At 29.7% G+C, this 25,210-nt stretch overlaps 1 protein-coding gene and 1 non-coding gene across 3 annotated transcripts in view; one reads left to right on the top strand and one right to left on the bottom strand.

Moving 5' to 3' along the window:
- Positions 1 to 3,592: 3,592 nt before the first annotated feature.
- Positions 3,593 to 25,210, bottom strand: part of LOC129913649 (phosphatidylinositol 4-kinase type 2-alpha) — a 28,650-nt gene continuing 7,032 nt past the window's right edge. Inside the window, exons 1-8 of one of the 2 annotated variants that reach the window (XM_055992423.1) lie at positions 21,914 to 22,142; positions 15,003 to 15,121; positions 8,506 to 8,636; positions 8,242 to 8,437; positions 7,548 to 8,174; positions 7,337 to 7,476; positions 7,173 to 7,265; positions 3,593 to 5,743 (exon numbers count right to left, since the gene is read on the bottom strand). In XM_055992423.1, coding sequence (XP_055848398.1) covers positions 7,190 to 7,265; positions 7,337 to 7,476; positions 7,548 to 8,174; positions 8,242 to 8,437; positions 8,506 to 8,636; positions 15,003 to 15,121; positions 21,914 to 22,127 — 1,503 coding nt within the window. In that variant the 5' untranslated portion in view covers positions 22,128 to 22,142 and the 3' untranslated portion in view covers positions 3,593 to 5,743; positions 7,173 to 7,189. Of the gene's footprint in view, positions 5,744 to 7,172; positions 7,266 to 7,336; positions 7,477 to 7,547; positions 8,175 to 8,241; positions 8,438 to 8,505; positions 8,637 to 15,002; positions 15,122 to 21,913; positions 22,143 to 25,210 lie in introns of those variants that run through there. The other variant, XM_055992422.1, reaches the window with a different exon arrangement.
- Positions 24,133 to 24,205, top strand: Trnak-uuu (transfer RNA lysine (anticodon UUU)). The gene has a single exon. It is a non-coding gene; the product is annotated as a tRNA-Lys (tRNA).

Raw genomic sequence — 25,210 nt, 5'->3', positions numbered from 1 at the left:
ACTGTGAACTCAAATCTGTAAACCAAAACTTATTTCGAGACTTTGGTATTCAGATATCTCCCTCCGAATTTAAGAAAAAAAAAATATTTGGATGCGAATAACTCAGCAGCCAGACCTGCAAGAATCTTTTGGTTTTCAGTTATGAATAAGACTTTGACACACCTTTCTTTTGATATATCACTCGATGAATTTGGAGGAAATTTTTTAAAATGCACTTTTTTTCGGCAGGGGTTAACCTTGATTTTTTCTCGAAAAACTTCTTTGGAAAATCTTAAAAAAATAAATTTCTAATTTGTTTGACTAAATGCATAGGCCTGTTCACTGTGAACTCAAATCTGTAAACCAAAACTTGTTCCGACACTTTGGTCCTCAGATATCTCCCTCCGAATTTAAGAAAAAAAAATATTTGGATAAGAATAACTCAGCAGCCAGACCTCCAAAAATCATTTGGTTTTCAGTTATGATTAGGGCCTTAAGAGACCTTTCTTTTGATATTTCACTCGATGAATTTGGAGAATTTTTTTAAAATTCACTTTTTTTCGGCAAGGGGTTAACCTTGATTTTTTCTCGAAAATCTTAAAAAAATAAATTTCTAATTTGTTTGACTAAATGCATAGGCCTGTTCACTGTGAATTCAAATCTGTAAACCCAAAACTTGTTCCGACACTTTGGTCCTCAGATATCTGCCTCCGAATTTAAGAAAATAAAAATATTTGGATGCGAATAACTCAGCAGCCAGACCTGCAAGAATCTTTTGGTTTTCAGTTATGAATAAGACTTTGACACACCTTTCTTTTGATATATCACTCGATGAATTTGGAGGAAATTTTTTAAAATGCACTTTTTTTCGGCAGGGGTTAACCTTGATTTTTTCTCGAAAATCTTAAAAAAATAAATTTCTAATTTGTTTGACTAAATGCATAGGCCTGTTCACTGTGAACTCAAATCCGTAAACCAAAACTTCTTTGGAAACTTTGGTCCAAAGATATCTGCGTCCGATTATAAGAAAAAAATGTATTTTATTTTTCATCGAAAATCAGAAAAAATAAAATGCACGACTGGGGTCACACGTACTTGCTCTTGTAGTTCAAAGTATCGTTATCTTAAATAGCTATTGGAAATTTAAGATTTTCTTTAGTATCGAGAAAAAAAAATTGCAAGTTAAAAAAATTAAAATTAAATTTTTTTTTTTCAAAAACTTAAAAAAAATTTTTTCAAAAACTTTTTTAATTTTTTTTTTTATTTTTGACACTTCAAAATTATGTCTGTAAATTTTGAATACAATTAACTCATGTTTTGATGAAATATATGAACTTAAAAAATATGTTAATTTTTGAAAAACGGCAACGCCATATTTCCGTTCTCCGCATTTTTTGAGAAAAACTAAAAACGCAGTTTTGTAAGAATCAATAGGAGTATTACCTACACCAAATTTAATCAAAAACGTTAGAGCCGTTTTCGAGAAATTTGCTATACCTCGAAAACTTTATATGGGAGATATGCGTTTAAAAAGAGATATTAGAAAAATAAAAAAAACGGGTCTAGGGAATTACGTAAAAATCATGTGTACCAAGTTTCAAGCAAATCCGTCCATCCGTTTAGGCCCTAGCTCGATGTACAGATGGACGCACAGACGCACAGACCGACGGACGGCATGACGAAAACCACTTTTTTGATCTTCTCCATCATCGTAATGTCGGTTTTGATTAAAACCTCGAATTTTTTTTTCTACACGAAACCAATACTTGCCCTATAGAGCAAGTAAAAATAAATTTGTAATTTCCAGGCTTGGATGAATCCGAAGATAACTTCTTCCGGGTATGAGTAAAATATTTTGATTTCAAATAACTCAGCAACTAGACCTCATAGTGAAAAGTGTTTAAAGATATCTTTATGTTGATGCCCCGCTTGATGGATTTTTTTTTAAATAAACACACATTTTAATTTTCTGATTATTACATTATTAATTTATTTTCGCTTTAAATATCAGAACAAATTTATATTATATTATGACTACATTATTTATAATTTTTCTATAAATGTTCCATTAAATAGGTACTTAAAAAATATCTTCTCATCTGTTACATTTTTGTTCTTATTTACACAATTGGTATACCATGCTAATTTTTTCGTTTTTCTTTTTTATTTTCATTTTCTTTTTTAAGTTAATTAATAAAATTAATTGTATAAATAAATTTTAAGTAAAGAAAAAGAACAAACAAATATTGAATAGTCATACTATTTAGTACCATATAATATTAGGGTGAATATTTTATAAATTAACACAATAAAATCAATAATAATGATAAATAAAACACAGCTTTGTAAAGATAAATAATAATCTAAATAAAAATTAAAATTAAGATTTGAAGTTGATTTTTTAAGGTTTTGACTTATTTTTCATTGTGTTTTTTAAAATTTAATATTAATTATACACATTAAATAAATCATTAAATTAAAATAAATATAGGTTGTTGATTTTCAAGGCCTTTAGATCGTTCCCTTATATACCTATCTATATTTTTATTTAATAAAATTTTATTTTACAAAATAATAAAAAGTTTGCATGTTTATTTATTTTTTATATTCATTAGTTTTTATTTTATTTATAATGTACTCGTATAATGTTTATTGGACTAATTTGATTAAATGGTTGAAATGTTATTTTAGTCGGTGTACATAATTTTACTTTTTAAATGGATTTTTAAGTTTATCTAACTACATAGTATTGAGTTTGAGTTGTAACTGGTTGATGTGATATGTTGAAAATAGTTTTATTTTTTTTTTGTTGGAAGAATTTAAGTTAAGTTTAGTTAAGGATGATGCATTCCAGGGTCACATGTGTAGATATAAGACAAATCTGCCATTCTATTGTTAATATTGTTTGCCTTTCTCATTAAAAGTAGTTCCTTACATTTGGAAATGAAATAATTCATAAAAATCGAACGTCTTTATAACTTTCGGCCCTATTCTGCTATTCGATTCACGTGAAAGTCTAAAATAAGAAGCGTTTAAATGGCAGTTAAAATTAAACGAAAGCAAATATTTTTTCTTTAGAATTTATAAAACAGGCGGACACAATGCTTTGATTTCGAAAGTTAGAAGTTTTCCCAAGCCAGTTTGACGTGATCTTTCGATTCACGTGAATCGAATAGCAGAATAGGGGTGTTTATTTTAACGTTCAGCATGGTAGTGGAATGATTGGACAAATACTAAATTTATTTAATGAAACGGTGTAAACTCTGGGTAAACCTGGTAAACCTTTTTTTAGTAGGATTTCCTTCAACGAAGTGTTAAAAAGAACGCCAATCAAACCAACCCAACTCAACCAACCCCACAACTGGACATCCGGGTCTGAACACCCCGAGGACAACCTAGTCAGCAGACTTTTTAAATTAAGTTTATCCATGTATAATATTTATTTATATTTTATAACTTAGTCATTGTATAAGGTTAGGCCCCTTCTGTGCCAACAAAATTTTATATCAACCAATGTATCTTAGAAATAAGTTAATTTTAAGTCAATTGTAAATAACAAGTTCAATAAACTAAATTGAAAAAAAAATTGTGTTAAAAAGAAATTTTGTCAAAAAAAAAAAAAAAATACAAAAGATTTGACTTTTATTCAATTTTTGGGCTTACTCAGTACAGGATTATTAAGAATTTCGAACAAAAATAGGGGACAAATCTTTTTTACTTGTATTGTTGGGCATTATTTAAAAAAAATACTAAATTCTATTCTACTAAGCCCTAATTTTTCAATCGTCAGTTAGACTATAAAAAAAAACTTTTATTCCTAGAATAAGCTCTATCTGAGGTTTATCTGACTATTGAAAAATTGGCCCTTAATCATATTGAGCAATGAAACTCGTTGTATAAGACAATTAACTTGGATATGGATGGATTTGCACTAGGATCAAAATTTACTCAGTTGTCATAAAAATGCTGAAAATTTCTCTTTTTGCTGTAGAGTTCCTTGTGTACATTTATGAACGCTAGATCATATTATAACCAAAATACTTGCCCCGATTATATTGTGCATGGTGAAAGTGAAAACTCATATTTGAAAAACGACTGCACGAGCTAATCCTAAAGTAAAGAAGCTAACTTTCATTCGTGGTATAACTGAAATTGACACAGTGCATTTTCGGTACCTTGAGGTAATTGAATCGTCCTATTTTCAAAATTAAATGGATTGTTGGCACTATTTCATGTTTCTATCAATATTAAATATTTAAAAAGCAAAGAACTATGGGCCCAATTGCACCAACCAGCACTTTGCAACTTTTCACTTTAACTTTGAAAATTTTGTTTCACCAAGAGAAAATTTGCAAAGAAGAAATCAAATTTTTTGAAAAGTAAAACAAAAATTTCCCGCAAATTATGTTTCACCAACCACAAATGAGGCGTTCAGAATAATATTGGGTCAAGTCCACTTCTCTGTAGGTTAGATGCTTTAAAGTCTTAAAAATTAAGAGTTTGGTTTTATATCAAATAGAATGAAAGAAAGGAATTCTATAGATTAGAGCTATTGATCTGTGAAAAGTTGCATTAGTTCCTGAGAAAAAGCTTCTCAAAGTTCAAAATAATGCAGATATTTCAAATGGACTTGATCAATTATTATACTGAACGCCTCAAATCTGGAAAGTGAAAAGTATGTACTCTTCTAAAAAGTGCCGAATTAAGCTAATTTGCGAAGAATTCTTTGATTTCGTTTCACCAAATAAAAAAAATTGCACTTTGCATTTTTTAAAACTTTTCATAAAAATGCAAAGAAAGTCTCATTTGCGGTTGGCACTTTTCCTGTTAAAGACGGGTAGGTATATTAAATAATAATAATATGATACGCTTAGAAGACGAAAGGTAAGTAATAGTTACGCAACAGATGTAAAATTAAGAAATTGCAAATAATTTTTAAACAGTGGAAGGTTTTTGCTTGACAAACACAAATATAGAACTTGTTTTATCAAAAGTAGGACATAAGTTGCAATAGAGTAAAAGGAATATCTGTTAAGCTTTTTGCAACAATTTTGTGTACACTACGTTGGATGGGAAATCGAGCGCAATATCACGCATCCATGCACCTATATCGAATTGCAGGTATTGATGAATTTTTTAAAACACCATTTGCTGGCCACAGATTTTATTGGAGATACCTTTACGGTTTGCTTGTTCTGGTGTAATTATTTTGGTGGCTAACTTTATGTTTTTTTTTTGGGTAAAGATGCAAATCTTTCGATTTATGGATCACTTTTTTTAAAATATTTTTCCAGTTGGTGTATTTTTATTATAGGATTTTAATTATTTAAAGCCTACCAAAATAAAGTAATAAATTCAATAAAAAAATAATATTCAATGCTCCCATTTTATAAATGGTTTTATTTATCAACTTTCTTGTTTTACATTTTCAGAATAAATAATAATTTGACGAAATAATATTTTATAAATAGGTTTTAATAAAGGAATAATTTGTTTTAGTTTGAATTAATGAATATTTTTGAAAAAAAAAACAACTTAGATTTTTTTTTGGTTACCTACTAAATCTCTCCATTTGTATGTTACAAATCCAAACAATATTTAAGGAAATTACTATTAATATAAAATAATAAAACTAATACATAATTATATAATAGTTAACATTTAAATAGATATTATTTATTTATATACTTATAATGAGTCCCATTAATGATAAGGTAATGTTTTCTTGTATTTTTTTTATATATCTGGATGATGTAAGAATTAGCTAAAATGAAAGAAATTTAGTTATAAATATATTTTTTTTTTAAGTAATGCACAATATTGAAAATTGTTAGTAAATAAATAATAACAATAAAAAATAAAAATAAAACTCAAAAACCTCAAATTTGACTCAAAGAAGGGTGTTTTTATAAACGTCTGATTAACTAAGGCCTTCGTTAGACGTGCTTTTATTGTTAAATTAAATGGTAATTTTGAACAACGAAATTGGGAAGCAATAATGTTAATTAGGGAGGTGCAAGAAATGTTTCTTTTTTAAAAAGTATAATTTTAAACGATTTAGTAAAATGCTAAAGCCATTTAAGTTACTAAGCCAAAAAGCAGACTAATTTTAACTTAGTAAATTACTTAAATGGCTTTAGAATTTTACTTCGTTTAATTTTTTTAAATTGAAAATTTTCATATAAGGGTGGCTAAAAAAAATGGTATCTTTTACATTTGCTATAGACGGGTGCTGATTCCGAAAACAACGTTAGAGCTGCTAGAAAGAAACCAATATGATTTATGAGCTAACTGAACACAAATCAATACAATTTAATATAAATCTTTCTGGAAAATTTAACAAAGTTGAAAATTGTTGGCCAGTGAGATGATTTGATAAATTGCCGTTGCGTTGGTGCAAAAACTTTTTTTAATTGAAAAAAATTTGATTTTTACTACAAGGAAGTTTGTAAAAGTGTTTTATGAAAAAATGCAAATTTGAGTATTAGGGGACTCAGAAAAATGCTATATTTTACATTTACTCTTGGAATTCAACCAAAATCGATTTAAGTTTTTTAAATAAATTTAATTTGCATTAATATAACAAAAAAATACACTTTACAAACTTTCTGTGCGCTAAAACTCATTTTTTTTGTTCAAAACAAAAAAAAAAACCCCTTATTTAGAAATAATTTTGTCCATCCATAATTTATTTCGAATGTGAACCAAGCTATTTTTTTAAATTCCACTATTAAAAGTAGAAGAAAGTATTTTTTTTTTTGCGCCACAAAATGTAAAGCGGTTGACAAATTTGTTGTGTTATTTAAAACAATATTTTCGGGAACCTCTTTGGACGTTTAACCACTTTTAGTCATGCAGAAAGTAATAAATTTCATCAATAAAGGCATTTAGTGCTTCAGATTTAAATCTGTAGACATGAATAAAAATAAATCACTGATCTATTTTAAAACACACTGCAAACGCATCCGCACTATTCAAACCTAAATACCTCAAAATCGCATTTAAAAAATGTCACTCACAAAAAATCCCATATTCAAAAGAAAAATAAAACGAATCAAGATAAACTCTGAATGAATTTTTGAGTTGACAATCAAATTGAATTTTCCATGTTAACTTCTGATTAATTTTATTCAACTAATTTATTTAAATATTCACCTATATTTACAAAACAAAAAATTTAAACATATCATTACTTGACTTGGCCTTCTCGTTAGCACCATGAAAAAAATGGGCTTTTATTTTGGAAGCGCTGGGTAAATGAGGATAATCTGCTTTTCGGTTCACTTCTGCAAAAATTAAATAAAAATTTTATTAAATAATTGGATTTTTAAAATACGAAATAAAAAAAAAGAATTACTTTTCAATGACAACTGCTGGCATTTGGACTAGTTGAACGGGAGATTTACCGTCCTTGAGGGCTTGAGTTAAATTTAAAATTTGGCCCCGCATCACAGACATTTGACGTTCATACAATTTTCTATCGAATCCTTTGTCTTGCTAAATTTTTTAAATTTTGAAATAAAGAGATGTAATTAAATTGATAAAAAATAAATTAACTTAATTCAAACCTTAAACAAATGCAACAAATCATTGCATAGTTCCTCTACAAAATTCATATCGGATAACGAGGGAAGAACAAGTTGTTTGGTTTCTTCACTAAAAGGCACTTTAGCCTGTGGCAACCACGCCCAATGGTATGGATATGCACGCCATGAATCTGGATGTTTAAATGGAAAAGCCAGTCCATTATCAATAGCGGCGATTTTAATTTCTGGCAATTGAACAACATTCCAATTATTTGTATTATCTGGATTAAGCTCTTGTTTTAGTTGTTGCACATCTGGAATTTGCTGACTAGTACCAGGTATTGGATTTTCATCCAAATTCGCTATAATGTCATCAGTTAGAGATGTAACTCCATCAGTTCTCGATGACTCGGTTGGGATAATCTCAGTTGTTCTTGTTGGCGTAACAGTGCCATTAACTTGTTTAACAATTTTTGGTTGATCATATTTTATTAGCCAATTATCGTTGCCGCGATCTGTGTTTCGTATGATGTAGTCTAAGACAACTAATCTTTCAAATTGCAATTGAAAAGATTTAGCTAGCACAGATGTTAGAGCTTCGTTTTCAAAACGTCGTAGCCAGTAATCAGCATCCCTGTAGCCTTGAACGAATATTTGAAATGATCCTTTCTAAAAAATTAATAATTAACATATAACATTTTCTATACAAAAACAATTTAAGGTGGGAAAAACTAACTTTCAAAGGCAAGCTCATTCGATTAAATCTCGCTGATGGGAAGTGTTCTTTGATTTGTTTTTTTAGTTTCGCTTTTCGTCTATCGATACGCGCATAATTAAATGTCTCGGCAACTAAACGTACTATTCGTGTATTCGGTACAACGCCTAATTTTAATTTTTGGTCCACTAGACTTGCTCCAGCTTCCGAAAGATATCTGGAATAAAATTATTATTTAGGTATTAGAGATTGTATTACTAAGTAAAAAATGATTTAAATCCTTACCCTTGATTCGGAATTAAACAAGCACGTCCAAAACAACACGGACAACACAGTTTGTGCATCCATTTTGTCCATTTCGGATTCATTCGTCCATATGGCTCTTCGTCTTTGGGCTTGAATACTGCCACTACTTTCTGTGTAAGGTTTTGAAAAAGTTTTATGTTATTGGATATATAATTATTGGATATATACATTAGAGTGACCGCAAGAAATCGATTTTCGAATAAAATGTTCCGCCTTTGCAGATTTTTAGATAGCCAAAATTTCAGCTCGATTGGATAACTCTAAATGGTGCCGACACTCGCTCAAAGTATCAAAAATCTCTGTTTTTTCACTGTTTTTCGAAGAAAATTAGCTCTAGCTCCCAAACAGATCGGGTTATTTTCACTTTTTATATATTTAATTAAAGGTAGTGTTGCTACACATAATTCAGATGCTAAATTTGTTTAGTTTTACCAAAAAAGAAAAATTTTGTCATCAGTTTAAATTTTCAGTACTTACCTCAAAAAGAGCTGAAGTGCAAACTCGATTTAAAATGAAACTTTTTTTTTAAACTGTTTTATTTAAAAAAACGAAACATTTAACAGAATTCTAAGGCTGTGTGTGAATTGCGTTAAATAGTTAACACTGTGTAAAATTTTTGACACTATTGAGGTGAACAAAAAAATTTCAGCTTTATGGCTTATTGTTTAATATTTTTCTTTGCCTCTTTTCTGCTATGAAACTCCTTTTTAATAAAAAAAAAAAAAACAAAACAAAACCATCTGCAAAAAAAATTTAACTCAAATTTAACCAGGTCCCAGAGCCCAATAAATTTTTAACAGCTGAAAATTTTTTATTCACCTCAACAGTGTCAAATATTTTACACTATGTGAACTATTTTACGCAATTCACACACGGCCTAAAAAACAAAAAAAAATAACATCGTGTTACATTTCTTATACATAATTAATGAAGTAAATACTAAAAAAATTTAATCAACAGATTTACAAAGTAGTTTTGGAAGCATCAGGATACAATTTTCGGCACTCACTGACTACTTGAAGTACATATTGTTTTTGTTCCTCATCTTTAGTTAAAAGGTTATTAAAATCCGTTATTGATTTGACTCCTCTTTCTGTCATGTCATTTACGACTTTAAGTGATTGCACTTTTTTAAAGCCTTCTTTAAAATGCGGGTTTTCGGGCCAAAGATTTGGAGGTTCTTTGAGAAAACTTGTGTCTATTTTCAATCGGCTGAAAAAGTTCAATGTTTCTTTGTTCACAATATTTTTTAACCCTGCTGTGACAAATTGTTCATCTTCATGTGTCTGTAGCTTTGGATTTACTATTCTGTTGGTTTCCGTTTCACTGGTTTTCAAAATTATGTTGGCCGTTTCTAATTTTTCGCCATCTGGTAAAGTTAGGTCAAAGAACGCCAGACCTGCCTGCTCTGAACTCAAATACCATAAATGGTTTGAGAATTTAGCAAGAGCCTTCTCTGAAATATCTTTGTCTATCTTGCGGTATTCAATGCAATTACGCAAAAGATCAAGATCTTGTTTAGGAGCCAGATAAGCTCTTGGGGCATTAAACCAAGCAAAAGTTTTTTCTTGTTGAATGTAAGTTTGATTTTGAAACTACAAAGTCAATTGGATTTTGCCCTAGTGCTTCTATTGTAGCTATAATTATGCGAGAAGCATTTCTATCAGATGCCTTACATCGATCCAATAACAAAGAAAGTTTCATTGTTAATAGCTCTTTCACCCCACGACTATACCTCATACTTTTGCTACCCGAGGGCCCAGAGATAGAGAAACATCCATTCTATCCCTATCCGCAGAAGAAAACAGTTAAAAAAAAGTTTAATTTTAAATCGAGTTTGCACTTCAGCTCTTTTTGTGGTAAGTACTGAAAATTTAAATTGATGACAATATTTTTCTTTTTTAGTAAAACTTAACAAATTAAGCATCTGAATTATGTGTAACAACACTACCTTTAATTAAATATATAAAAAGTGAAAATAACCCGATCTGTTTGGGAGCTAGAGCTAATTTTCTTCGCAAAACAGTGAAAAAACAGAGATTTTTGATACTTTGAGCGAGTGTCGGCACCATTTAGAGTTATCCAATCGAGCTGAAATTTTGGCTATCTAAAAATCTGCAAAGGCGGAACATTTTATGGGGTTCCCCCGAAAAAAATTCGACAAAAAAATTTTTCTATGGGAGTTGCGGTCACTCTAATATACATAATTCAAGTCAATGTATTAGGTATTATAATGTAGATGCCACAACTTCCTTCTACTCGTAACTTTTTAAAATTTAAATATATAAAAAGTTTTTAGGCCGTGTTAGAGGAGTAACAAAGGTTACAAATGTAAAAAAAAACTTTTAGTCGTATAGTTACGCGGCTTTTGAGTCGTTTTAAACCAACATTTTGGTCAATAATAGTGATAGTTACGACCGTTTCAAGTAATAGTGGAGTCAAATTAGCTTTATACCTCGGAATCCAGGGAAAGTCGATGCATCTGAAAAACGAGTATAGGGCTGCATTATAAAAGGGTCAAATAAGAAAGTTAAAAAAAAAAATTTCACCGCTCTCGATTACAACAGTTTTTATGGACCGTTAACTGTCATTCCGTATGCAAGCGTCAATCGGAATTGCTGTTTCATTTTAGATTTTGATCAAACTTTGTAGGGATGTTCTCTAGGACTGTAAGGAAGCAAATCCATGATGATTTAATTTTAAGTTGCGTGGTTTCCCCGCTACCCGCATTCGAACTTTTTCAGAAGGTCATTTTTATGTTATTATAGCTTTGCGTCTACTAAAGATATATCTTTGTTTGAAACGCCATTTTAAAGCTTAAGAGTATTAATTTTTGAATATATATTAAAAAATTACGTAATAATTATCCCTGAATTAAAAATAATTTTTGAAAAACTGGTAATTTTGCTGATTTTTCATGGTTTTTGACTGGCTCCAGAACCTTGGCTATTATATGTAGGAAGCTTATACTTACCAAATATTAAATATAGATATTTTTCAACAAAATAAATCTAAAATGAACTCGATGGCTGTACTCCTTATGCAAAAATTTTAAGTTCAAAGTTTTGAGTTTTTTGAAAAAATATTTTTTTATACTATGATTTTTTACGATTTGACTAAAGATAGAAACATGAAACTAACAGTGTGTTAAGTTGAAACTTTTAGCTTTAAGTCCTCTAAATAAAATTGTGTTATTTTCATATCTTCTTAGTGTACCGCTTGTTTGAAAATTCGCAAAAATGCTAAAAAGCCAAAAAAACCCCTACTTAAGACTATGATTGCACTATGTTTGACATAAGATAGAAGCATGAAATCAATAGTATATTTAGTTCGTACTCTTAGCTTAACACACTGTAAGTTTCACATTTCTTCGTTTAGTCAAATCGTAGAAAATGACAATATAAAAATTAGCTTTTTTAAAATACTCAATACTTTGAACTTAAAATTTTTACATAAGGAGTACAGCCATCGAGTTCATTTTAGATTTATTTTGTTGAAAAACATCTATATTTAATATTTGGTAAGTATAAGCTTCCTACATATAATAGCCAAGGTTCTGGAGCCAGTCAAAAACCATGAAAAATCAGCAAAATTACCAGTTTTTCAAAAATTATTTTTAATTCAGGGATAATTATTACGTAATTTTTTAATATATATTCAAAAATTAATACTCTTAAGCTTTAAAATGGCGTTTCAAACAAAGAGATATCTTTAGTAGACGCAAAGCTATAATAACATAAAAATGACCTTCTGAAAAAGTTCGAATGCGGGTAGCGGGGAAACCACGCAACTTAAAATTAAATCATCATGGATTTGCTTCCTTACAGTCCTAGAGAACATCCCTACAAAGTTTGATCAAAATCTAAAATGAAACAGCAATTCCGATTGACACTTGCATACGGAATGACAGTTAACGGTCCATAAAAACTGTTGTAATCGAGAGCGGTGAAATTTTTTTTTTTAACTTTCTTATTTGACCCTTTTATAATGCAGCCCTATACTCGTTTTTCAGATGCATCGACTTTCCCTGGATTCCGAGATTTTACAAATTTTATGTCTAATTTGACTCGACTATAATCAAATTAAATAATTGCTCACAACTATTCCCTGGTTGATTGCCTGCGTGAATTTAAGAAAATTATACTCATTAACTAGCAAAATTTAGCATTTTTTGCCTTCTTGATTTACTGGAAAGAAATCATTCGCCTTTTTCGTGTATTGCTTTAGACAGGGTAGGGTAATGAATCTCACTGTTTGTTCATTATTGCCGATGCATTAAAGAATCTACCAAGGAAGAGTTCTAAGCAAGTTTTTGAACAAACCGTGCTCAGGGATTTGCTTAAGTTAAAAAAAGGAGAACATTGTGGCGGACTGGTTGGTAACCATACTTCCAAGAAACACAACAGCTCGTAATGAAGAGAGCAAATGTGCAGCGCCTAAGATGGCTAGGCCATCTGAAGGGCAGAGACTATAGGTAATGCTCCGATCGGGAGGTTTTCCACTCTGACGCGCATCAAGTTACAAATCTAACTATGGTAGTCACTGTGGTGTATGCGTAACATTTTTTTTAGACAACATTTTAACGGCTAACAGAAAATAAAAACCTAATAATTTAACCAACTCATTTTATAATAGTTTTATAACCTCTTAAATGATTTTCATAACTGGTTGTTTAAATTTGTACACCTAATGCTGTACTTGCAATCCTGGATTTGCCGTAAGACGTTTAAAAAAATGCACAATACAATAAATTTGGGTATGCACTATCATGTGATTTCCTGTACTTTGTTTTGGAGCAGATAGTTCTCAGGGCGAGTGGTAACAAGCAAAGCACTATCTGCAACAAAAAAGTTCAATATGTTGGGTTCGCGGACAACATCGAAAAATTATATTAGGAAGATGCTTGTGCTTCAGTTTGGCACAAAAAAGATGTTTATTTGGTTCATCTGGATGTAGCTAAAACATGGAGGCTTAAGAGAATACCGGCTCAGATTTATATTCATTGAATTTTTACTTGCTCTATAGGGCAAGTATTGGTTTCGTGTAAAAAAAAAAATTCGAGGTTTTAATCAAAACTAACATTACGATAATGGAGAAGTCCAAAAAAGTGGGTTTCGTCATGACGTCCGTCGGTCTGTGCGTCGGTGCGGCGGTGCGTCCGTGCGTCCATCTGTACAAGTAGCTACAGACTAAACGGGTTGACGGATTTTCTTGAAATTTGGTATGGATGTTTTTTTCGTAATTTCCAAGGTTGTTTTTTTTTTTGTTTTTTAATATCTCGCTTAGAACGTATACCTCCCATACAAAATTTTTGAGTTATTGCAATTTTCTCGAAAACGGCTCTAACGATTTTGATTAAATTTAACACACGTAATGCTGTACATAGATCTAACATAACTGCGTTTTTAGTTTTGCTCAAAAAATACGGATAGTGGAAATATGGTCTTTACATTTTTTTAAATCGCGGGTGTCGGCTCTTCCCGTACATTATTATGGAGTTATTGCAATTTTCTCAAAAATGGCTCTAATCATTTTGATAAAATTTTGCATACGTAATATTCAAAGTAATTGCAGTAAAACTGCATTTTTAGTTTTTCTCAATAAAGTCATGTCAAATGGAAAAAATTTTTATTTAACTAACATTTGGCTTCCATACCGTCTCTTCCCCTACACCAACCAAATTTCTTAAAAATTTATAGAGAGGAAGCTCTTATAATCTACAAGTAAGCTAACATAAAAGTGCTTTGAACTGCAAGAGCAAGTGCGTGCGGCCCCAGTCGTGCATTTTTGTCAAAAAGTCGATTTAATAAGACGGTCATTCGAATATAATAAAGAGGACAATTATAGGAATTTTGTAGTGACCTCTTCAAATAGTATATAAATATGAAAAACTTTAATGCAGGCTCCAGGTCATATATAAAGAGGACATAGAGACGCTTGTTAACCAGTTTATATCATTGAAAAAGCAATCCATTTTTTCGAAATTTAGTCTGTGTCTAATTTGGCTAAGTTTAATTAGTTTTTCGTGCAACTTGAAGGACATTAACTTTATAACCATTTAATCTTGTTTGCTGAAGAAAAAGCTTCCATTATATTATTGGTACATAATTTGAAATGAAACATTGTTATAAAAACCATGGGTAAAATATTAAATATTGATGTTTTATCTAGAAGTTTTTGTGTTTTCCATTCTCATCTACCTACTTAAACAAAATATGGCATTGCCTTTGATCCGAATTTTCAAATATATAAGATATAAAATTAATTGTTCAATTCACATCCAAAATTCTTTCAATGTGCTTACATGAAAGAATTCCCCGATTTGGAATCAATGTGCATAGCACTTGTTCTTGCTTCTTTATGTTAATCGCTTTTAAATCAATACCTTAAAATTTATAAAGCGGACTTTGAAGCTTTAAAATATGATCTTAATAATATTTCAATTTTGTTTTAATGTCTATTTGATTTAAACTTACCCCCGCAGGATTTTTAACAAAATAGGAACCACTACTTCCTTGGTATATTCGTTCTGGATATATACCATGCTCAATAGCGATCTCAGCTTGTGTTATAATTTCGTGAAATTCCGGATCATCTGCAAGAAAATAAAAACGAAATTAATTAAATTTTGAAAAATTTGTAAAACAGCACTAAAATAACCCTAAAAAATAGACCGTGTGCAAAATTTGGTAGTTCTGATTTTTAGCACAGTTATTTAAAGTTATGGCCCAAGGGACATTAAAGTGAACATTTTTCAATTCCCAAAATAGGGTCTATCTTTAGACAACCTTTAAACTTGTTGAACAACAATGATGGAAATAAATTTGGCCTGAATCCTTAAGATTATTTGTACAGAAATATTTCATGAAATGCACATTTATGAATGTGATTTAAAATTTCGGAAATTGGAAAAAAAAACAATTTAAAAATACAAAAATCCAATTTTTAAGTTTGACAATAAAATTTTTCATTAAAACAATTCGATTTTTAAAGTTTTGTTTATTGGATTTGAAAAAAGGGTATAACACGACATTTTAAGTGTTGTCGTCGTTGTTCTTTATAATATACGTAAGTTTTCTATTTGAAAAAAATTATTTTTTGGGAGCAAATCACTCATTAATAAAATAAATCATTTGTTCAATGTTCGAAAAGTTGCATAATACAAAAATTGTTTTTATTGCTCATCTAATTTAAATTAATAACCACTTTAAAAAAATATTTCATTTTTTGCACAATGAACAATCCGTAAAAAAAACAACGGCAATAACACAAATAAATATTTTGGCTTATGAGTAAGATACTTTTTAAAGTTTTTGTTTTGTTTAAGGGTTTGTTTTTTTTTTTGTTTTGTGGTTTGATAAAACAAACCCTCTTTTGCATTTTATCCATTCAGTCAAGACATTAAAAATGTAAGTTAGAATTCGAAATCCAGAGGCGGCGCTAGACCAAAATGAGGCGTGTGCTAGAGTAAATTTTCGGGGCCCCTGAGAAAATGAATTTGGACTATTATTTTGAAAAAAAGTATCAAGTATCAAGTTCAAAATTCTAATAACAAGCTTAAGACAAAACGTTTCATTTCAATGTAAGCCCTGTTCCTTTGGGAGGTGGCAAAGTACTACTAGTAGTTTACTAGCGATTTCCAAGACAGTATATGATAGTACTAGATTAACCAAAATATCTACTATTTATTTATTTATTTATTTATTCAACTACAGACTACGTGTCTAAGTTGTTAAAATAGTAACAATAGTTATTTTAAAAAATTTAAGAAATCATAATTAACAATTCAATAGTTTCGTCTTTAAAATATTTTTTGATAAATTAAAATCTATGTTTTGATAATATTGATTAAAGTCCATGCACATAATATTAACAGGCTCATTAATTCCATAGTTAACTCTGGATGAAGCCGTATAAAAAAATGAAGGGTTGCGAGTAAGTCTTGGGCGAGTGTTGATGTTCAGCATGCTGAGGATAGAAGGTGAATTGATTGATCCGGATATAAGTTGGTAGACAAAAAGAACATTGGTGACTTCTCTCCGTTTCTTAAGTGTCGACAGTCCAAGAAGCTTTAAGCGATTTTCATAAGCCGGAAGATTTAGATTCGGGTCCCAAGGGAGATGTCGAAGAGCAAATAGTAAAAAGCGTTTTTGAACACTTTCAATTTTATTTATGGCTACGTCGTAGCTAGGACACCATATACAGCTACAATATTCAACGATGGGACGGACGAGAGCACAATACAAAACCTTTAGAATATGAGGATCATTGAATTCTTTTGAGAACCTCATTATAAAACCGAGGCGACTCCTTGCCTTGCTTGTGATGATGTCAATATGAGGGTTGAACGACAGCTTTGTATCAAATAAGACTCCTAAGTCATTGAAATGTTCAACTCTTTCGATCATGTATTCTTCAACAAAGTAGTAAGATAAATAGGGGTTCCTGCTCCTCGAATAGGACATTACTTTGCACTTTTTTTTGTTAAGTTCCATTCCATTTGTATTGCACCATTCAAATATTCTGTCAATGTCGTGTTGTAGAAATAAATAGCCATTTGGGTTCGAATAACCGTAAAAAAGTTTGAAGTCGTCAGCAAATTTGAGAATTTTACAATACGAAATATCCTTAGAAATATCATTGAGAAAAAGGATAAATAAAAGTGGTCCAATGTGGCTACCCTGTGGAACTCCGGATAAGACATCAATTTGCTTAGATATACTTTTCTTAAAGATGACAAACTGTGTTCGTACTTTTAAATAAGATTTTATCCAGTCAAGAAACCATTCATTTTTAGAAGAATTAGAAGACTACCACTTCCAATGGAACAGGGCTGTAGATGAAAAACAAAATGCACGACTCGATCTCACGAACTTTTTCTTAAGTTTCAGATTGCTTTAATTTTTAAAACTTTTTATATAAATAAGATTTTTTGTTAAATGTTCTAAAACGTAGGTACATATCAAAAAAAAAAATAATTCGTTCTTCAAATCAAACAAAAAAACAGCATCTAGAATGAATTTCAGCAATTTGATTTCTTTTATTAGGGCGCGTTTTTAGAAAAAATCAAAATCGTTAGAAATCGCTATAAACATTTTTCGGAAAAAAACTATTTTAAGTAAAATTGATATGAAATTTTGCAGAAATTTTTAATCTACATTCCAAATTTCAGAAAAATTAAATGCGAAATTTTCTAAAATTTGACAATTCAAATAAAAATCAAACTTTCTTCATCAAAATAAAAACTAACTCTTGATTGCTTTTTTGATTAAATTGTACTTTTCTAAAATTGGTACAATATAATATAGCTATTTATTTTAATGTAGAAATTCTTGTTTTCGTCAGTTTCTTTTTTAGAATATAAAAATATCAATTGAATTACCAATTGGAAAAGGGGAATAAATCCATCTCATCTTATTGTTAGCAAAACGCAAATAACTGCACAACTTCTTTATTTGATGGTTCTAAGAATGCGGTTAGGCTAGTCTCACGTTAGTAGAACCTTGAAATTTGGTAGAATGTCGATAGATAAATGTCGATAGATAAATGTGGATAGATAAATGTCGATAGATAAATGTCGATAGATAAATGTCGATAGATAAATGTGGATAGATATATGTGGATAGATAAATGTGGATAGATAAATGTCGATAGATAAATGTCGATAGATAAATGTCGATAGATAAATGTCGATAGATAAATGTCGATAGATATATGTATGTGGATAGATAAATGTCGGCAGATAAATGTCGATAGATAAATGTGGATAGATATATGTGGATAGATAAATGTCGATAGATAAATGTCGATAGATAAATGTCGATAGATAAATGTCGATAGATAAATGTCGATAGATATATGTATGTGGATAGATAAATGTCGACAGATAAATGTCGATAGATAAATGTGGATAGATATATGTGGATAGATATATGTGGATAGATATATGTGGATAGATAAATGTGGATAGATAAATGTCGATAGATAAATGTCGACAGATATATGTCGATAGATAAATGTGGATAGATAAATGTGGATAGATATATGTGGATAGATAAATGTGGATAGATATATAAGGATAGATATATGTGGATAGATAAATGTCGATAGATAAATGTGGATAGATCAATTTTCATAAAATATTATAGAGCACTTCTGATTATCGTAGAACCTTGAAATTTGGTAGAATGTTAGAGCTGGTTGTTTATTCAAATTAAAAAATTTAAAATTTGAGAATTTCAGCCAGGGGGCGTGGCAACTGCCTATTTCCGGTGAATTTTCATCAAATATTATAGAGCATTTCTAACTTTCGTATAACATTAAAATTTGGTAGAATGGTAGACCTGGGAGTTTATACAAAAGAAAAAATTTAAAATTTGACAATTTTAGACAAGGGTCGTGGTAACCGCCCATTTTCTCTGAGCAATACCTTGCAAAAAGAAGTGAAACCACAACAAAAACATTACTGTTAAAAAAAGAGCCAAGTTCTCCTATGTTGAAGTTATGCTAGCACAAAAAGTACTGAAATGTAAAAGTGTACCAAGTTCTAAAGCTTGGCTTTAAATTTGTATACATAAAATGTTGATTTTTTACTTGGCAATTTTTCAAATAGCTTTAAAAATCGGTAATTTAAAGAAAAATTGTCAAGAGAACAATCAACATTTTATTTATACAAATTTAAAGCCAAGCTTTAGAACTTGGTACACTTTTACATTTCAGTACTTTTTGTGCTAGCATAACTTCAACATAGGAGAACTTGGCTCTTTTTTTAACAGTAATGCTTTTGTTGTGATAATATTTACACAAATAAAGTAAGAATAAATATTTTTTAAGTGTATTTATATGTTTTTTAGTAAGATATGTTGTTTTGACCAAACTATTTTTCGTTCAAGAATAAGATTATTTCGAGTTGTGTCCTATATATTTTTTTTAAAGAATTTTAATTTTTCGAACGAAGGAACTTAGTTGTGCTGTTTTGACCAAACACTTATTTAAAAGTATAAACATTTTTGATTGGTCAAAACAGCACAAGTTGGAGTTATGCCATTATGATAAAATATAATTTTAGAAAAAAGGAGTTAAGTGTGGTTAGGGCCATTGAATATCTTTGGAACTAGTTTACTTAGAGTTATGCAGTTAAGACCAAACGAAAATAGATTTTCGAAAAAAATGAACTTATGCTGTTAATACCAAACTCCATAGATTTCTATTAGAAAATCGTTTTTTTTTTTTCTTTCTTTTGTATAGAGACAAGATTTACATCAAAATGTAATTTTAGGAATATTGAGGACTTATTGCTTCTTTTAATTGGTGATTCAATTTTGCTTTTGAGTTGAAGAAGAAGAGACCGAAAAAAACCAAGGGGCTCCCCCTGCTAAATACAGGAAGATATATAAAAAATTGGAATTGTTTTTGTTGATGTTTGCTTTTCTCTGTTAGATACTTATCAATCATTTAATTTTTTTTTTACGAAATAACTGATAAATTATTCGCATGTTTGTTTGAGCAAAATTTTTGATTTAAAACGGGTTCTTAAAGTTTTGTGGATTGTAAATCCGTCCGTATTTTGAAACATCAATGAATCCGCAAAATGTGTTCGAATACGGAATTTCGAACAGCGAAAATGGTCCTTTTTAATCATTAAATTGGCGGCGGAAAACAGAAATGTTCTTAAGTCCTAAGTAACAAAGTGTTCAAATTTCTAGAAAGTGTAAAAAACCAGTTTATATAAATTGCGAGCGTAAGCGAGCAAAGAATTTTTTGAAGGGAAGTAAAGTTTACCCATTCTTAACCTTTACAAAAACTTATTTTATACAATTTTAAATACCTATACAAAATTGAAAAATAGAAAAAAAAAAAACAGTTTTTATCACTGAGATTTTGTATTTTAAATTTAATTGGGAATTTTAAAAGCAAAATTTTATATAATCCAAGTTGCTGGGCAAACTAATTATCTGCTTCAGTTGAGAAAAAAAAAAAAAAACAATAATCTTAAATTGTTTAATTTATTTTTTCTTTCCTTTTTTTGCAAAAAGTGGCCAATGTATGCTTCGACTCATCTCGATGGAATTATGGAAATCGAGTGGAAACAAGCCAATTTCAATTATTTGATTGTTTTGAATAAAGAGAAGAGACATGGTTTTTCGGATTTTATTATATCTGAGACATTTTCATTTAGCGACCGCGGGGCCCCTCTAAGAGCGGGGCCGTGTGCGGGGGCACACTCCGCACACCCCTTCCGCCGCCTCTGTCGAAATCTTTACTGCCTCTACTGAAAAGGATATCGTCGACACTTACTAAAGAAATTCGTTCTTAAAACAATTATTTTGTGGCGTCGAACTCGCCAATGAAAAATATCAATTGGAAATATTCGCATTTTTTTATCATTATCTAAATTTAATTAAATGTACACATTTGGTTTACTGGTCGTCATTTCATCAACAACAAAAAAAGTAAAAGCATTTTAATTTTGTTTCTTCCCGGTTTCAACAACTAAACACAAATTTGTGTGCAGAGACATTTTTGAATGTGAATTTAGTCATTTGTCTTGTTAATTTCCTCAAACTTTTAAATCGATAATTCAAAGATTCTTAAATAAATAATAATATACCTAATAAATAATACCCTACCTGTGTGTAATCACATGTAATTTTGTATACAAATTTTATTAGTTTCTTGGTGGCCTTGATTTAGTATTCTAGATTATGAGGACATTTTGATAAATAAATGAAAAAGTAAACTATAAACCAATTATTTGGATTTTCTAGTCCGAATAAATGTGGCATTTAATTTCAAACATTCAAAGGGTGTCATCTACATATATTCACCTCATAAGTAAAACAAAGCAGACAAATCGTTGTAATGGTTTTAACTGTTAAGTATAAAGGTTTTCTAAATTTATTCATACAGAGTATCCTTGCAAGTGTCAGATTTATGTTTTTAAGCGTGAATATCCAAAGCAAAAACAAACTTTGAGGACAAAAGTTGATATTATTTAAATGGCCATGAGTAAAAATGTTTTCAATCAAATGAAATATTAAACGAAATTTTGGAATGACTTCATTGAACCGTTAACTTTTCTATGTCTATAGACGCATTTCCATTTAAATAATTTTTGGAAAATTTTAGATTTACATACTCCATCCATTCTTAAAACTGGTAATTCAATAAAGGGGTTCAGACCAATCTAAGTGCTGGTGTTTTTGTAGAGATTTTTTAAATATTAAAGTGGTAGAAAAAAACTTCTTAAGTATGTCATAAGCCAGGTATGTAAGTTTAATTACAAAAAAAAAATTAAATGAAATCAAATTTAAAAAATGGCGCCGCTACAATGAAAAAAACATTAGAAAGTTCTATACATATAACTACTTCAAAATAATTTACTTACATAAATTTTTAAGGGGACAATTTATGCAGCAACACTTGCGACCACTTTTCGTATTAAATTCGTATATTGAATTTAAATATAATTGATTTTGGTTACAATTAGATAGCGTTGTCGCAAGATTGCATAAATCTGAACAATTACAATCACATTCCTTACACTCGCATTTTTGTTGAATTGAGTCCGAATCACTTGAATTTGATAAATTATCTGTCATAATTAAATCTGATTTGTGATTGATAAGTAAATAGATTATGTTTTAAAACTGAAGTTCAATTGCTTATTATGAGAGGACCGATAGGGGTTCAATCTTCGACGTGAAGCTGTGAAGTTAAAAGGTCTAACTTTCGAGATTCAAAAAACTGATTTAAGATGTTCTTGTTCAAATCTTAGTTTTCCTTAATTCGAAAGGGAATTTAAATTTATCATTCACACCTCGATCGAGATAAGAATATTATACCTCAGGCACTCTTCTAGTATATATATGTATATATTATACTACGCTAAAAACCCTATATTTATACCATGGTGTTTTCCTGATACTAGCTTGGTATTCTCTGACACACATGTGGTATAAAGTTATATTGTAGTATCTATACTAGCAGCGTGTCACGGGTATTGAAATAAGTCAATGTGGGATTCTGAAATATCTCAAAAATACAATAAAATGCAAACATAAAAACATTTGCATTTTTTTGCTCGTCTAAAAACGCATATTTAGGTAGGCTTTTGACCAAATAATGGTTTTGGAGAAAAATATTCCACAAATTGACTCTGTTTAATGAAAATAAAACAGTTTCAATAATCCAAATTTGGTAACTTAGTTCTTGTTCAAAACTCTTTAAACCTCTTTCGTTTGCATTTTTTTTTCGCTACTGTATTTCTGAAGTTCTTTGACTCTTTCTTTATACCAGCCCGTATTTTATTTTAGTCTATGTTAACCCAGCAAATTAATGATCAAAATAAATTCATATTAACCAAACAGAGTTTTAAAAACATTGCTTTTGACCATTTAATTATATGAAGCTGGTTTTCGTACCTAATTTATTAATTCAAGTCAAAACATAAATTAAACAAAAAAATAGTGATTCGGGTGATAGCTCTGAATAAAAGATGGTGTTTTTGTTTTTGAAAACATTCGCATATTCTTTTTTTTTTCAAGCTGATTTGCTATCATAAGGTTATTGTTTTTGGTTTTAAATATATGTAGATAAAAAAGTCTTCTTTAATTATCTTAAGCATTTAGGTATTTTTAACCTAGCCTCTAGACATCATACTCGTACAATGAATGTACTACATGATTAAACAAAGTATAACTTGGTAATAAATGTCTAAACGAGCTAAAATAAATTTAAATAAGTTAATCAAATAATGTTAAGCAAATTATGTATGTAAAATTATAAAATATGTACTTTCATATCTATATTTAGTGATATTTGTTTTACAATTTAAAGCAAAACCAGCAAAATGAAGACAGTCTGAGACAGTTTTTTATAATGATAAATCTGCCATCGAAACCACTATTTTGAACTTCTACATCATCGTAATGTTGGTTTTAATTATAACCTGGAAGCATTTTTTGCCATAACCAATAATTGCTTTAAAGAGCAAGTAAAAATAGAAAAAAAAACTTTTAAATATTATATCTCGAAAACCATTCAAAAAATTTTTTTCAGAACTACATTCCAGTTATGCAGGCTAAAGTCCGAGTTTAATCGTAGTTAAACATAATAATAAAACTGCGGTATGGCGTTACCGATTTTACCAAGAAGACATTTTTATTTTTTATAGTCTCGTGTATCTTGTTAATGGCTCAGTTAGTTGTATTTAAAATTTTAAGATAATATTTCTTTTCGTGTTAAAAAAGAAATATTTTTTGGTATTCCAGTCTAGAATCTGTCTCAGGAATACTCGCATTTCCTTGTACCTACTTAACTTTTATTTCTTAATTTGAAAAATGAATTTATTTACACAATAAAATTATTGTTAAAAATCAATATTCAATGTGTCAGACACAGATTACTTCCAATAGGAATTTTGTTTCTCGTTGATAAAAAAAAAAAAAAACAAGTTAAGAACGCACGTAAAAATAAAAAAAAAATACCCAAAGGCTTGAACAGAATTTGAACTCGAAACTATAAACAATAATAACTCAATAAGCAACCGAATTTCTATTTGTGATGAAATACCTTATAAAGGTTCATTTGCACAATATTTGATATGCCCGGGTAGCTCAGTCGGTAGAGCGTTGGACTTTTAATCCAACGGTCCAGGGTTCAAGTCCCTGCTCGGGCGATTCCTTTTTTTTTATTTTTTTATATTTAAAAATTTTTTAGGAAAGGAAATGATGAGATATTTCAGCATTTATGTTTTTGTTCGCTATCCTGAATCATTTCGTATTATAACACAATTCTAAAGCAAAAATATGTACATTTTTGTTGGTTCGTTAAATTTGAACAGAAATTAATTTTGTAATTTTTATTTTGAAGGGGCATTCCATGAAAAATGGTTACTTTTTTATAATTAGGAAAAAGAGTAATAGAAGGGATTTATTGCAATGAAAAACTTCTTTAAAGGAAGAAAACTCTTTATCAAGAGTTAACAAGTGTTTGCGAACTTGACTCCTAAATCGATATTCACCTAGCCAAACTTTTCATCAAGTTTTAAGTAAAAATAAACGCAAAAACGTGGTGGACCTAATGTCGCATACGTTACGCAACATATGTATCTAATTTATGGTAACTATATTTGTTAAATTGCGACTTGTGGACGCTTCATTACATAGAAGGGATAATATAAAATTATTTCTAAGTGTTCAAATCGATCTTAAAACTGTTACGGCACTTAAAATCTATTTCAAACACCAAAAACATGCAAAAATTTCATATACGTTACAATGGAAAGCTCCTGAAGCGGACAATTAGCTTTCGTTGTTTACAAAAAGAAGAGTAAAATATTGAAAAAGAAAAAACAATCTCTTTCACGCATATTAACTCGAGCGTAACAACCGAATGCGTACCATTGTGATGTAATAAACGATTTTTATTTTTCAAAAATGAGTCTTAAGAAAATACAAAGAAACAATTTATGCTAATTTTAAATTATGTGGAAATCATCATCGTTAGTAAATGCACACAAATCATACAAGCTTAAAGTCTAAAATAAAATAAAAGGAAAATAGACAAGAAAATCCAATCAGATTCTCATGCAAATACATATTTTTTTAGGAACACTTTAGAAGCATGGCAACGAATTATGTATAAGAATCAGGAAATTTCCTTTGAAATGGCATTCAATCGT

This window comes from Episyrphus balteatus, chromosome 3 (assembly GCF_945859705.1).
Source record: "Episyrphus balteatus chromosome 3, idEpiBalt1.1, whole genome shotgun sequence".
In the NCBI taxonomy this organism is placed as follows: domain Eukaryota; kingdom Metazoa; phylum Arthropoda; class Insecta; order Diptera; family Syrphidae; genus Episyrphus; species Episyrphus balteatus.
Note: the sequence above shows the minus strand (reverse complement) of the source record. Positions and strands in the feature narration are given on the sequence as shown.